The sequence below is a fragment of the Phascolarctos cinereus genome, unplaced genomic scaffold (genome assembly GCF_003287225.1).
Source record: "Phascolarctos cinereus isolate Bilbo 61053 unplaced genomic scaffold, phaCin_HiC Scaffold_4;HRSCAF=312, whole genome shotgun sequence".
NCBI classification, from domain to species: domain Eukaryota; kingdom Metazoa; phylum Chordata; class Mammalia; order Diprotodontia; family Phascolarctidae; genus Phascolarctos; species Phascolarctos cinereus.
In genome coordinates, this window is record NW_027555847.1 from 394,088,410 (window position 1) to 394,102,656 (window position 14,247).

General features: G+C 35.1%; 1 protein-coding gene across 2 annotated transcripts in view; it reads left to right on the forward strand.

Moving 5' to 3' along the window:
* CEP72 (centrosomal protein 72) overlaps positions 1-6,546 on the forward strand; it is a 68,914-nt gene extending 62,368 nt beyond the window's left edge. For both annotated transcript variants that reach the window (XM_020985663.2, XM_020985664.2), the window contains exon 12: positions 1,781-6,546. In XM_020985663.2, coding sequence (XP_020841322.1) covers positions 1,781-1,937 — 157 coding nt within the window. In that variant the 3' untranslated portion in view covers positions 1,938-6,546. The remainder of the gene's footprint in view (positions 1-1,780) is intronic.
* The last annotated feature ends 7,701 nt before the right edge of the window (positions 6,547-14,247 follow it).

Sequence of the window (14,247 nt, forward strand, 5' to 3'; positions counted from 1 at the left end):
AAATTAGAGAAATGTGAATAAAAATAAATCTGAGATGCTACCTCAAACCCATTAAATTAGTTAAGATGACAAAAAGGAAGATGATAAATGCTGCAGGGACTATGGGAAAATAGTATGCTAATGAACTGTTGGTAGAGTTGTGAACTAGTCCAATGATTTTGGAAAACAGTTTGGAACTGTGCCCAAAAAGTTGTTAAACTGTGCATACCCTTTAACCCAGCAATTCTATAACTAGGTCTAGACCCCAGAGAAATTAAAGAAAGAGGAAAAGGACAATAAGTATAAAAATATTTATTGCAGCTCTTTTTGTGGTGGCAAAGAACTGAAAAAAAAGAATTGAAAACTGAGGAGATGCCTGTCAGTTGGGAAATGGCTGGATTAGTTATGGTCCTAATTTCTCTCCTAACCTCTAGTCTTGAATTGCCAACTCATGCTAGACGTCTTATCCTTGCCGAAATTGAAATTGGCATTATAAACTAAATACACCCAAAATAGTATTCATTCTCTTTCCTTACCCCTCTTAAATTTGCCCCTCCTCCACACTTTCCTGTTTCTGTTGAGGGCACTCATTTCACAGGCACATAGGTACATAACCTTGGAGTTACCCTTGACTTTCCTCTTTCCCTTACTCTCCATGTCCAATCAGTTGTCAAGTTTTGTTAATTCTACCACTGTAGTATCTCTTAACATCCTTTAGCTTCTCTCCACTTATACTGTCACTAGCCTAATTGAGGCCTAGACTACTTATTTAGGCATATCAACTATATTGAATCCATCTTCCACTTAGCAGCCTAAACTGTGAGCTCATAGATTTAGAGTAAGAAGTGACTTTAGAGGTCTTATAGTCCAGTCACCTCATTGAACAGATAAGACAGTTGAGAGGCAGAGAAGTTAAATGACTTGCCTAAGTTCATACATGTAATTAGTGGCAGAGACAGATTTCAAACCCAGGTGACCTGAATCCAAATACACAACTTTTCACTATATCTATCTTCCTATCTATCTTATTTCCTTGCTCAAAAACTGTGGCTCCTAATAATGAGTAATATAAAATAGTGACTCATCTCTCTGGTTTTTAAGACCCTTCACAATCTGGCTCCAATATTTCTTGTCTTATTCATCTTATTTTCTTTCGTGTAGGCTATATTGTAACTAGCCTGGAAAATTAGTTGCTTCTTGAAGCCTGGAATTCACTTGATCTTCATCTCTGCTTCTCAGAACCCTTTCCTTACTTCGTGAAGGAAGGCCATCTCTTCCATGGTGCCTTTTCTTATTTACCCCACCTCCAGCTGATAGTGCTCTCTCCCTCCTTAAATGACCGTGTATTCATTTATCCAAACATATGTTGTGTCCTGTGGCTGCTAGCACAGTACCATTCCCCTAGATTTGTGTGGTTCCTTATAAAGAGAAGGCACTTGAAGTTGAATTGATTTTAATAAGATGTGACATTAGTTCTGTTGGTCTCTGGATGAATGGGTTTATTTTTGCAGAAATAATAATGTTGATCTGAATGAAATGGTTTTGTTCCTTTTATTCCATTTTTAAGACTCCATTAATGCATTGTTTCTGGAAAACAAAGTAATTAACTGAACTTAAATTTTTGAGGCATACTGAATGAAGATTTTTCAGGAAGGATGGTAATTTTGAAATGTTTTAGAACTTTTGGATGGATTTTATGTATTTTAATTTTGAGCACATTGTTTTAAAGAAATTTCATTTTAATGAATTTCATTTTAAAGAAAGAAAAACAAGTAATTTTTTTCTTTTATTTTTCTTACAGTTCTTTGATTTGTACTAATGAACATCTTTTGCAAGAACTCACTCAGACCCGTATTCGACACAAGACTGAAGTTGAGCAGTTACACTGGAGTTATAATGAGTTAAAAAAGACAATGTCTCAGTTTCCTCTTAGCAACTCTGACCTCAGCAGTAGTTAATATTTATGGAATGTTGAAGAATATACTTTTAACTCTTCAGTCCATTTTCGTACCTACATTTTAAAATTATATTGAAAGTGTTTTTACCTCTGATCTTTGTATTTCTTCATATTTAATTGTTTAGGAAAGATTTCATTAAGATAGATTTATTTTCTGATTTTGGAAATATTTATGTGGGGAAACAACTCTTATTTTAAAGTTTCTTAAATATCCTAGGGAAGTAAAACTGTAAGGTGTTTTTTGTCTGGGGAAATCCAAATCCTAAGCATGTAAATATGCAGCAGGCATTGAAATTTCTTAAGATGGAGTGAGCATTAGTGCTTAAACAAATATTCAAAGATACTCTGTGTAGCCTTTTATTATCTGTTAACTAAAACTGCTAAATTGTTAAATAGTGATTGTTATTTCATATAATAAGTATCTACAAGGGAAATTTACTTGTAGATATTTCTTATTATGTAGTCCTGAAAATTTGGTTATAAAGTGATTCTTTGTAAGTTTAATACTAACTTCTCATTGAGTTCCATAATTTTCATTATCATAAATGGGGTGCATTTTCACAGGAACAAAATTTGGCTCAAAATATAATCAGAATCCACTTTAAAATTCAAGAAACAACCTATATTAAAAAGAAAATATTTTTTCTAAATTATAATCAAAATAAGTCAGAAAGTGCAAAGAAAAGTATGTAAACTGCCCCTGTTGGAAACTAAATCAAGTGGATTGAGTTTTCTTATAGCAAAAACATTTGGAGGTTGCATTCTTGACCAGGATCCTAGTCTCAGTAGTATTATTTTGAAAGCAAAGAGAACAACTATGATCCCCTCTAATCATTTAAAAATTGTGTCATAGAATTTTACAACTGAAGTACCAGAAATCAATTAATCTAACTTCCTTGTTTTATGACTAAGGAAACCAAAGACCCATACAATTTAAGTGAATTCCTAAAATTATTGTGACAGAGCAGAGGCTGGAACCCAGGTCTCTTGACTTCTATTTCAGTGCTATTTCCACTATTTCATGATTTCTCTCTTATCATGGTCCTATAAAATGGGCATAAATGGGCAATACAGGTTACATAATGGGCCTCAGTATTCACATAATATACATGTAAACAATAGATATACACAAAACAAAGGTCTACTTTATCATAAATTTGACCTATCTAAAACTAAAGTGCTCGTTATAATAAGCATGAACAACATTTAGGTAACAGTTTTTCTTGCCTTCTTAGAATTTTAAAAGCTCAAAATTTTTTAAGGCAATATTGTTGCCTAAATTTTAGTTAATACTTGTGGCCAGCATTTTAGCGTTAGCATTTTGTTTATATCTCTTGTTAATATGAATTTAATTTTAAAGGGATGATTTGAAGACCCTTTGGGTTTTTTTGTTGTGGTTCAGTCATTTCAGTCACATCTAAATCATCCTGACCTCATTTGGAGTTTTCTTGGCAAAGATACTGGAATGGTTTGCCATTTCCTTCTCCAGCTCATTTTACAGATGAAGAAACTGAGGCAAACAAGGTTAAGTGACTTCCCTAGGATCACATAGCTAGAAAGTGTCTGAGGCTGGATTTGAGCTGAGGAAGATGAGTCTTCTTGTCTCCAGGCCCGACACTCTCTAGCTGCTTTATGGCTAAAGGCCCTGTTCTTATTTAAAAAGCTCTCCAAGAGTGTTTGAACAGATATCTTTTTCCCCTCTCTGAATAAATGTTCCTGCAGCCAGCAGAGGCATTAGAAATAATTCTGTTGTACTTTTCCTGTTCCTCAAATAAAGCTTTTCTTGCAACTACAAGGGGAGAAACTTTGGAAAGGGCATCAAGAGACTGTGACCCTCTTCTTAGTCTTGGCACTAATGCTGGGTGTGGTCTTGGGCAAGGCAGTGTACCTTCTTTTTGCCTCAGTTTTCTTACCTGTAAAATGAATAGGTTGAATACTTGTGGTCCCTTCCAGCTCTAATTTTTTTTTTTCATTCTGACTTGTGCAGGTTTGCAGAACACTAAGCTCTTGAATCTGATGTGCTTGTATTTTCTCTTTCTTCCAAATACAAGATCAAAGAGAAGCTTTAAAGGGTTTGCTTCTGCTTTGGAAATACCTCTTTCATTTGTTTGTTGATGCCTGGAAGAAATCACCCAAGAAGGAGACAGAGAGTCAATCACCCTTCTTTGCCTTGGTGATGGTTTTTGGAGAAGACTGTCATTGGCTCTATGGAGAACAGGCTCATTTAGTTTTGAGTTGTTTTTTTAATCATCTGCTCTCTTTCCACCCATTGTTGCAAAAGTTGAGCAATGAATGGTCAGTGACACCTCGTTTCTCGGTGAGAGAAGTGAAATTTGCAGGTCCATTTAATCATGTGGAAAAAGCAAGATGGAAAAGTAAAAAAAAACTTAGAAAAGCTAGCTCTATCTATACCAAAGTAAAGTTATTATCTAAGCACTGTGGGTTAGATCTACATTAGAAAGAAATAAGACAGATAAGCTGTGTGTGGAAAGAGCACTGGATTGGGAGGTGATTTACCTACATTCAAGTACTAGCTAATTACTACTATGTGACCTTGGGTAAGTCAAGTCATTTCACTCGGCCTCAAGATTCCTCTCAGTAAAATGATCTCTGAAGTGTCTTTTAATTCCAGATTATATGTACTTAGTATGTTTCTGTTGTCTATAATTCAAGCTTTACCCCAAGGTAAATATTTTTATTAGTTTGGTGAAAGTGGTGATGATGATTATTAACTTTAAGCCTCAAATCAAGTTGTGCTGTACATATGAGCCAAAACGTGCCATGCGCACCAGATATTTTTCTCAGTTGACTTATCTGAGTCAAAATTTTGAAAGAATTTGCTTCTTGATTTTTAATGTGGTAAAGGAGAATAAAGATTGGAAAGAAATGGAAATGTGTGATTAAAATTTGGCTTAGAAGCTTCATTTCATATCCTGATGGTAATAACTTGTGGCAAAAGGAAGCCAAACATAGTGAAAAGAAGCCTGGAGTAGCAGTCTTAGAATTTGAGTTGGGATGGGCCTTTTACAAAGGGCATGTAGTCCAGCTGTCTACCCAGTGTGGTAATTTTTTCTATATGTCCTTGACAAATAGTCATCTAGTGTCTCCTGGAGTAGATTTAGTGACAGAACTCAACATTTAATGAGGCAGAACATTCCATTTTTATTAGGAAGTTCTTATCATGAGTGAATTCTGCCTCCTACTAACTCTGCTTACTGGTCTTCTCTGGGGCCAAGCAGAAAATTAAGCTTGCTTCTTTCACTTGAGAGCCTTGTAAGTATTTGAAGATAGCTACTATGTCTGCCCTAACTTTTTTTTTCCTCCAGTATAATCATACCTAATTCTTTTTATTGATGATCCTTTTATGGAATTGTTTTGAGTCTTTTCATCATACTGGTCACTTTCTTTCCTCATCAGAGGCCTTCCTAAAATGTATCCAGAACTAAAGTTGTTGTCTGGCCAGGGGAGAGAACAGCAGAATAATCATCTCCCTGATTCTTACCACCACGCTAACTAAGCCTAACAAAACATTAAAACTTTGTGCAGATGTAGACTCACTTACTTTGAAAATGGGACTCACTTACAGATGGGACTCACTTTGAAGATAATTATAAATTTGAGTTTATCAAGGACATTTGGAATGACCCCAAGAGATTCATCTGAATCTTGAATTGGTCCCACGGGGTTATCTAAGGGATGGGAAGAAGTGGAGGACTGGCATCATGAAATGGAGGTGAGAGAAGTGGAGGATTGGCATCATGAAATGGAGGTAAGAGAACCTCTCAGAAGACCCCTCTGTCAGATATATCTGCTCTTAAACTCTCTTGGTTAACAGCTAGTAAAACATAGCATAGGTGACAAAACCTGAGGTCACAAGATATTATAAAACTGGCAGTCTTTTTACTCAGATCTAAATTTAAAAAAGGATTGAGGAGGAGCAGATCCAGCAACACTGTGGAAGGTCAGTGTACTTTATAAGTGAGAATTTAAACCAAGGACATTGGCAGTGTCATTCCTTCTAAACTCTACAGTTTGCCCCAAAACAATGCAACTTGACACTAGGAAAGGTAGCTACAGCTCTCTCCTATCTTCCCATAGATATTTCCTTTCTCTTTTTATTATAAACTTGATCATCAACAAACACAAAATATGCAGAAAAGAACCAAAAAGAGGGTTGTAGGAAATATGAAATATTGTTATGTACAGTTTGTTTTCTTAAGTGTATACCAAATTTAATGTTAGTAATGAATTTAGCTAGTTTATTATAAACTTTTGAACTTTAAAAAATGTTCTTTTGTGCATTTTTGTTGTACTGATGTTCTTTCTTTTGTTAAAAATCTATGTCACTTTCCACCACCTTCCTTGACCCAAACAGAGCAGTCCCTCTACGTATAAGTAAAGTCTAGCCAAAGAATTCAAAACATTGACCATGTCTAAAAATCATATCATATTCTCCACCACCAGTTCATCACATCTCTGCCAAGAGGCAGAAGGCAAGTTTAATAATTATTCCTCTGAAATCATGATTATTCATGACATTGATGAAAATTCTGAAATCTTTCAGGTATTTTTCTTTACATTATTGTTATCATTATGTAAATTGTCCTAGTTCCGCTTATTTTGTTCAACATCAGATCATTAAAATATTTCTGAGTTTCTCTGATTTCTTATTTGACATTTCTTATATGATAGAAATAATATTCCATTATATTCTTACCATAATCTGTTCAACCAATCTCCAACCAATGGGGCACTCACTGTTTCCTATTCTTTACTACCACAAAATAGTGCTGCTATAAAAAATTTTGTATGTATAGATCCTTGCCCTTTAGCTTTGATATTCTTGGGGATTTGCCTAATAATGGCATTGTTCTTTCAAAGATTATGTATAGTGACTTTTTGGATATAATACCAAATTTTTTTTAAGACAGACCAATTCACAATGCTTTCTTTTCTTTCCACAGCACCTCCAATATTTTATTTTTATCTTTTGTTCTTTAGTTTGCATTTCTCTTACTATTAGTGATTTGACATTCTTCCACATGCATATTTTTCTTATGAAAATGGCCTATTCTATCCATTGTCGTAATAGTTCTTGTTCTTACATATTTATATCAATTCTCTATGTTGAACATCATACCTTTTAAAGCATTCTATATCTTATTGACATTAATAAATATGAAAAATACAGCTAGAAGTGGATAATATTTCAATAAATTTGGAAGAACAGTTTTAAATAATATATATACAAGGAATCTTACAACATATATAGCTCTACAATGTATAAAGGGATCTACAATAACCACTGGACATTTAAGTCTGTATAATCAAATTAAACCTCAAAAAAGTTTTTTTTTAAATCAATTTTACTTCAAATCCAGAGACAAATTCTTTTGGCCCAGGATTATATTGGAAATGTATCAGTCCATCTGTTAGCATCCTCCCTGGCTACATCTATTGCTTTCAACATTTCCTTCACAACTTCATTGTTACTTTTTATTTTTTTGTACTTTGCTCCTGTGGCCCATGGTTGGCCCTTTTGCTATCTAAATGAAGTGAGCTCCTTTGAAAACATGATGTGTTCTTCCATGTCTTGCTGGACAATTTTGACTCCCTACAGGCTTTCTTGTAGGCTTGCTTTTTTCTGATTCCCCTCAGAAAACTGAGATGACAATGTCTCTCATTTCCATTTCCTAGCATAAAATGCATTGCTTGGAAAAGCCCAGAAATAATTAGACATTCCAGTCCTCTCAGAATCCAGCATTCCCACATCATTTAAGCTTCGAAGGACTTACTTCCCTGACAGTACAATAATTTATTTCTCTTTGGTGTCAGAGATATTTGCTGTAAAGATGTACTCTTAATTCTGACTGCATTGATTTTCTCATGCAAAAGGTTTTCAGTTTTATATAATCAAATTGTCTGTTTTATCTTTATGATTACCTCTATAGCTTGTTTAATTAAGATTTCTTCCCTGGTCATGGCTATAAATTTTTTTTTAATGATAATAACCTTTTATATTTAGCTCATGTATACACTTGGAGCTTAATGGGATGTATGATATAAGAGGTTGATCTGTCTAATCCTATTTTTTTATGCTAACAGCAGTAAGACCTCAAATTCATTCAGTGCCCTTCCTTTAAGGCATTCAAAAGTGTTTTGGCTTTATTATCTCAATTATCCTCCCACCCTCTATGAAAGGTTAAGGAAGGACGTCTATAATTATCTTTGTTTTGCAAAAAAGAAACTGAGGCAGAGAGTTTATAAGGTTTGCCTGGAGCCACAAAAAAGTCAGGAAAAGATTTCCTAACATAAAGATTCTTTCTGTTACACTACCAGTACTACAAACAGCTAAATTTTATTTACTGAGTATGTATGAAAAAAGTAAGGAAGAATAAAACATGATTCACTGCTTTCTGCAGACTGGGGGCCAGATTCAAATACTTATGAACTGGTCATTCCATAAGCTACTTTTTTCCTGTTACTCAAATCAGTTTTGAAGACTCACTTTTCCATATCCTATGATGACTCATCTAAACCAACCAGAGATGACTACAAGCACATAACAAAAAGTAATTGAATAATTGTCTTTCAAGTATCTAAAAAACTCAGGGAAGGTGGCCAGTTTTCCCTCCATCTCCACCAAGAAGAAAATGAGCCTAAATTATGGATGTTGAGGTTTAGGGGTTTAGGGATTCTGGGACCCCAAAATCACAACATGTGGGTCCTGTCCGAATGAATTCAAACCAAGCCTTCTTTCAGCCAAAGACAAGGTCTAACCCTATTTTCATCTAGACTACTTTCCAGTTTTCCCAGCAGTTTTTGTCAGATGAAGAATCCTTTCCCCAGTAGTTGCTGTGTTTCAGGTTTGTCAAATACTGCTACTATGTTTGATTACTTCTTGGTCTTATTATCTAGTCTTTCCTATTGAACAACATTTCTATTTTTGACCAGTACCAAATAATTTTACTGATGAGTGTTTTATAGTGTAGTGGCTTTTTTGGTTTTGGTTTTTACATTTTTCATTATTTCCCTTAAGATCCTGTATCTTCTACCAAACTCCTACGCTATCCCACCACCGGATGAATTCTGTTATTATTTTGTATAGTTCTATGAAGTGACTTCTTGGTACTTTGAGTAATTTCCATTTTTATTCCTGAAGATATCTTCCTTGCACGTTTCAGCTTCCAGTTTTGCTATGTTTTTCTGTTGTATGCATTTACTCTCTTCATGAGTCTTAGCACCTTCTTTCTTTCTTCTGTGTGTGTCTTCTCTGCCTGGCAGTGTTGTGTTACTGGTATAATTTATTAAAACTAAGTTTATTATGCAAAGCAGTTATTTGAATTGATTTATTATTTTTGCACAGTGATTTACATACTTAGCTAAACTAAAATTTCCCCAAAGTAATCAATATATATTTTTATTCTGTAATTTTTAAATAATTGTACATTCCTTTGTTCAAAAAACAATATAAGTGAGTATGTGTGGTTGTATACAAGCTGTCAAAAAGTACTATTACCAAAACTAAAAAAGAAACTCCAAAGACCAAGAAACTCTTGCAACTCTTTTAGAAAAAGTATGTGTCCACCAGAAAAAGGTGAGGTAATAGTAAGATATTAGAAATGTGGGGCTAGAGCTCAGAAAAGAGGTCATGGTTAGAGATAATAGATTTGGGGTCACTCATATGAATATGGTCTGTAAAAAAAGTGGGAATGAATCAAAATGACCAGGTAAGAGCTTAAAACAAAGAGGGCGAAAGACAGCACCTTAAGGCATATCCATTCTTGGCATTGAAAGGAGGCAGAAACACTGAAGTTCACTGAGAAGTCAGAAGAGTAGGGGGAGAACCAGAAGTAGGGTGAGGAGTGGTATTCAATTATAGAATTAATTTGAGAAAATATAAAGGAGGGAATGATCACTAAATCATGCTACAGAAAGGTCAAGGTGGATGGGGACTGAAAAGAGACCATTAGATTTGACAATAAAGAAGTCACTGATGACCTTGGAGAAAGTGATTTTGGGAGATCAGTGGGAGTATTAGCCGTATTGTAGTAGAGTAAGTGCATTGTCAGAATCACCACATCATTTGAATCTCAGAGATTGAAAGGATATCAGTGACTAAATTAACTCACACTTCAGGAATCCCTTCTGTGATATCTGTAAAAAAGCTCAAAATAGCTTAAGAAGCCTTGTTCCTTCCTGTTATTAGTATTTCTATAAGCTTATTCCAGGCTTTAGCCTTCCAGACAATATGCTTGTAGGTTCATACTAGTCTTCACATTTGTCCTTAAGTTATATCATATCCATCCATCCGTCCTTTGTAATAATGACAACAATGAAAATCAGTTCCATTTCTATAATACTTTAAAATTAAGGAACCATTTTCTTCACAATAAATCCTCCTTCAAACATGACCTACCTTATTTTACAAATAAAGAAAATAAGGCTTAGAGAGCTTAATGGTAACAGCTGGTAAATGTCAGAATCAGAATTTGGATCCAGAGCCCCTGGTGTCAAATCCAGTGCTAGTTATTCTACACACATATGTGTGCTTTTAGAATTCACTGGAGATCATCCTGCACAACCTTGTTGGACTCTTTGGAGTCAAAAGATTTGAGTTTTAGTCTTGACTCTACCACTAATAAGTTGTGTGACTTGGCAAATTCCATAACCTCCCTAGGACTCAATTTCTTCTTTAAGAAAAATTTTGAACTTGGACTACAAGATTGCTCTAAGGGACTTCTGTAGCTCTGAAGTTCAGGGATTTGTATTTCATATTTAACAATATTGACTATTCTGGTTTCGTAAAGGGGGAAAAATACCCTTCCACCACCAAAGCACAGTTTTAAAAATTTTGTAATTACTTTAGCACAGGGCAAGTAGGTGGCGCAGTGGATAGAGAGCAGGGCCTGGAGTCAGGAAGATCCGAGTCCAAATCCAACCTCAGGCACTTATTAGCTGTGTGATGCTAGGCAAGTCACTTCATCTTGTTTACCTCAGTGTCCTGCTGGAGAAGGAAATGGCGAAGTACTCCAGTATCTTTGCCAAGAAAACCCCCAAGAAGGGGTCACGAAGAATCGAACGTGAATGAAAATGACTAAGCAACAACAAAATTGCTTTAGCAAAGAGTTCATCAGATAGATGTAAGGATGTTTCTTTTTTCCATTGTAATTATTTGGTCTGAAAAATTAGGAATAAATTCAATGACAATGACTGAGGAAATATTGAAAGTCTAAGTGAACCAGATAAAATGTAGCCTCTTTCCTTTTTTGGGGGCGGTGTGGTTAGGCAGAGGTCTAGTTAGCAGTTAGACTATATATAACACTATAAAAAGCCAGGCAGGTAGGTGGTGCAGTGGATAGAGCACCGGGTCCTGGAGTCAAGTGATCATGAGTCAGGAGGACCAGACACTTGATACACCTACTAGCTGTATGACCCTGGGCAAATCACTTAACCCCATTACCTAGCCAAAAAAAAAATTATAAAAAGCTTCAAAAATATAGAATAAGACAAGTTAATTCCATATCATTTTAAAAAATGTATTCAGTGTTATAATGTAAAATGTTCCATTTTGTTTAGTGGAATTTTTATTTTCTGATTTTCCAGATTATTTTCTATGACCATATAGATTTGGGTAAACAACTTTCTTTATCCTCCATTTATTACTGTCTGGTGTCCGATTAAGTCATAGTCATTACACATTCTTTGATTTAGAACTTTGCAAAATTTTCTTGTTAATTCTAACTCAGAATTCCTGACTGAAAATTGAACTTTACATTTTGTGAAATCCTTATAGGCTTTAATAGTCTGTATTGACAAAAGGCTGGTACGCGCCTTATATTCAGTTTACCTGCTTTCATGTATTTCATTAAATCTTTGTGATCACTCAGACTTACAGACATGCAGGGCACCCTTATGCCTGATGAGAGCCTTAACAAATATTTATTATTATTGATTTGCTACATCCTATTTATAGGCTCTACAGTGGTGATTAGTGCAATCAAACAAAAGATCTCTAAAAAGCTAGGAGGATGAGACGACTCTGTAAAGATGAAATTTAGTTGGAGCAATCCTGAGGTCTGGCATTCGGAAAAATCAACCGTAAAAAAAAGTTAAAACACCAAAATCAACTGTACAGATACACAGTTGGGGGTGGGGGAAGGCAGGGGTGACTGGTTCATGGAAAAAAATGTGGAGGATCTTGTGAACATGTACCACCATCACCCCTCCTCACCAACTCTGATGCTGTCTTAGGCTGCCTTAAGGAAAGAGATAATCCTGTCCTTTGTCATATCATAGAGGGAGTACTAAATTTGGTGCTGTGTACCATGAAAAAGAAGTGACTTGTAGAAGATAGAGAGCCAGGAAGACCTAGGTTCAAGTCCTGGTTCTGACACACTCCAATTCATCTTTCACGTGGTTAAAATGCACATGCTACCATGCCACTCCTGTACTCAGTAAATTCCCGTGGTTCTGTATTACCTCTAGGATAAAATTTAAACTTCATGCAGTTAATCAGCTACTGGATAAACTTTCAGACTATGAGCTCCTTGAAAGCAGCCACTATTTTTTGCCTCCTTGGCTCCCCAGTGTTTAGCACAAAGCCTGGCATATAGTAGGTGCTTAATAAATGTTTATTGACATGCATGTTGATTGAAATTCATGAAGCACTCACTATGTGTCAGACACTGTTAGGTGCAGAGGTTCCAAAGAAAAGCAAAGCCAGTCTCTGACCTCAAGGAGTTCGTTTTCTAACAAGGGAGACAGCATGTGAGTATCCTTACAAGATATGTATGGAATTGGTGGAAGATGATCTCTGAGAGAAGACATAAGTTGAAGGAAAGGGAGAAGAGAAGAGGGGGGTGTGATAAAAGATTTCTTGCAGAAGATGTAATTTGAACTCTTGTCTTAAAGGAAGCAAGGAGGCAAAAGTGAGGAGTTGAACGTCCATTCTAGGCATGGAACATGGGACAAAATAGCATTTGGGCCTGAAGGTAATGGAGAGCCACTGAAGTTTAGTGAGTAGGGAGGTGACGTGGTCAGAACTGTGCTTTATTATTATAAATGCAAGTAAAGTAAGCATTTTTAAAAGGAAAGAATTGATATCCAATAAGAAGTTCTTATGCAAAATAATGCTCATTACTTTCACCACACTCTTAACTAAAAAATTTAAGATGAGTAAAGTGAAGAAAAGAGCTGGTTGAAAGACTGAACTTCAAAATCATATAATCAGAGGAAAGTATTAGTTTCCCACTTTGATGGGAGCAATTTGGAGATAAAATGTTACTTTGCTTTTATAGTGGAGTAACAATTTTTAACTTTGATTCTGGCCCTTAAGCCTTACTAGTCCTTTGGAAGTCAAGAATAATGTTATATCTGATTTTTTTTATTTCCCCCAGTAAAATGTATACTGATTGTACTTAAAGTCCTGATTTTGTGGTACTTGCTGTATTTTAATATGTTACATAGAAGGCTCAGTTTCCTCCTCTATAAAACAGGGATAGTACCTGCTCTGCCTCATGGAGCTGTTGTGAGGATCTAATTAAATATTTATCTAGTTTGTAATCCATAATGTGTAGGTAATCCATACAAGTATAGGTAAATATCATTACTATATTAATAATCCTCAGTATGGAATTTACATAGACTTTATATATGTTAACTTAATAGAGTAAGCTAATAATCACGAAATGCCAATTACCCTGTTCTATAAAGCATGACTTAACAATCAAATGGAATCTTTAACTTAATGTGCCTATTCAACATAGATTTGTTGTCCAGTGCTATGAAGTAGTCTGAAAATACAAGTTAATGGATCTTACTATGTTTCTGGAACAATAGCTCTTTGGTGCATCACTTGCTAAAGGTATAAGAAATCTTTAACCAGTTACATACAGATCCATTTGTGCTTGTGATTTTAGTGAATTTTTTTTGTTACTGGGTAATTTATCATCAACTAACCAGTTGTGGACCATTGCCAAATATAAATTATAGTCATTTAATTTTAATAAGCTAAAAATTAGAGTGGGCCTCGAGCTTCTTAATTTCTTTATTTCATTATTGATTTTTATCATTATTGATGTATTTAGTTTTTTATAGCACTAGAATTTCTGCAGTAACCTTCCCCTTCTCCCCCCTGGGGAGTTATCCTACGTATCAAATAATGTTTTTTTTTAATGAAAGGGAGGAAAAAAAGAGGAAGAGGCAAATTTTTTTTCTTTTAGCAAAACGTATCAATCCATTGGAAAAAATCTCAAAATATATGGTACCGTACTGATAGACGTCCGACCTTTGAAAAAGAATGAAGCAGG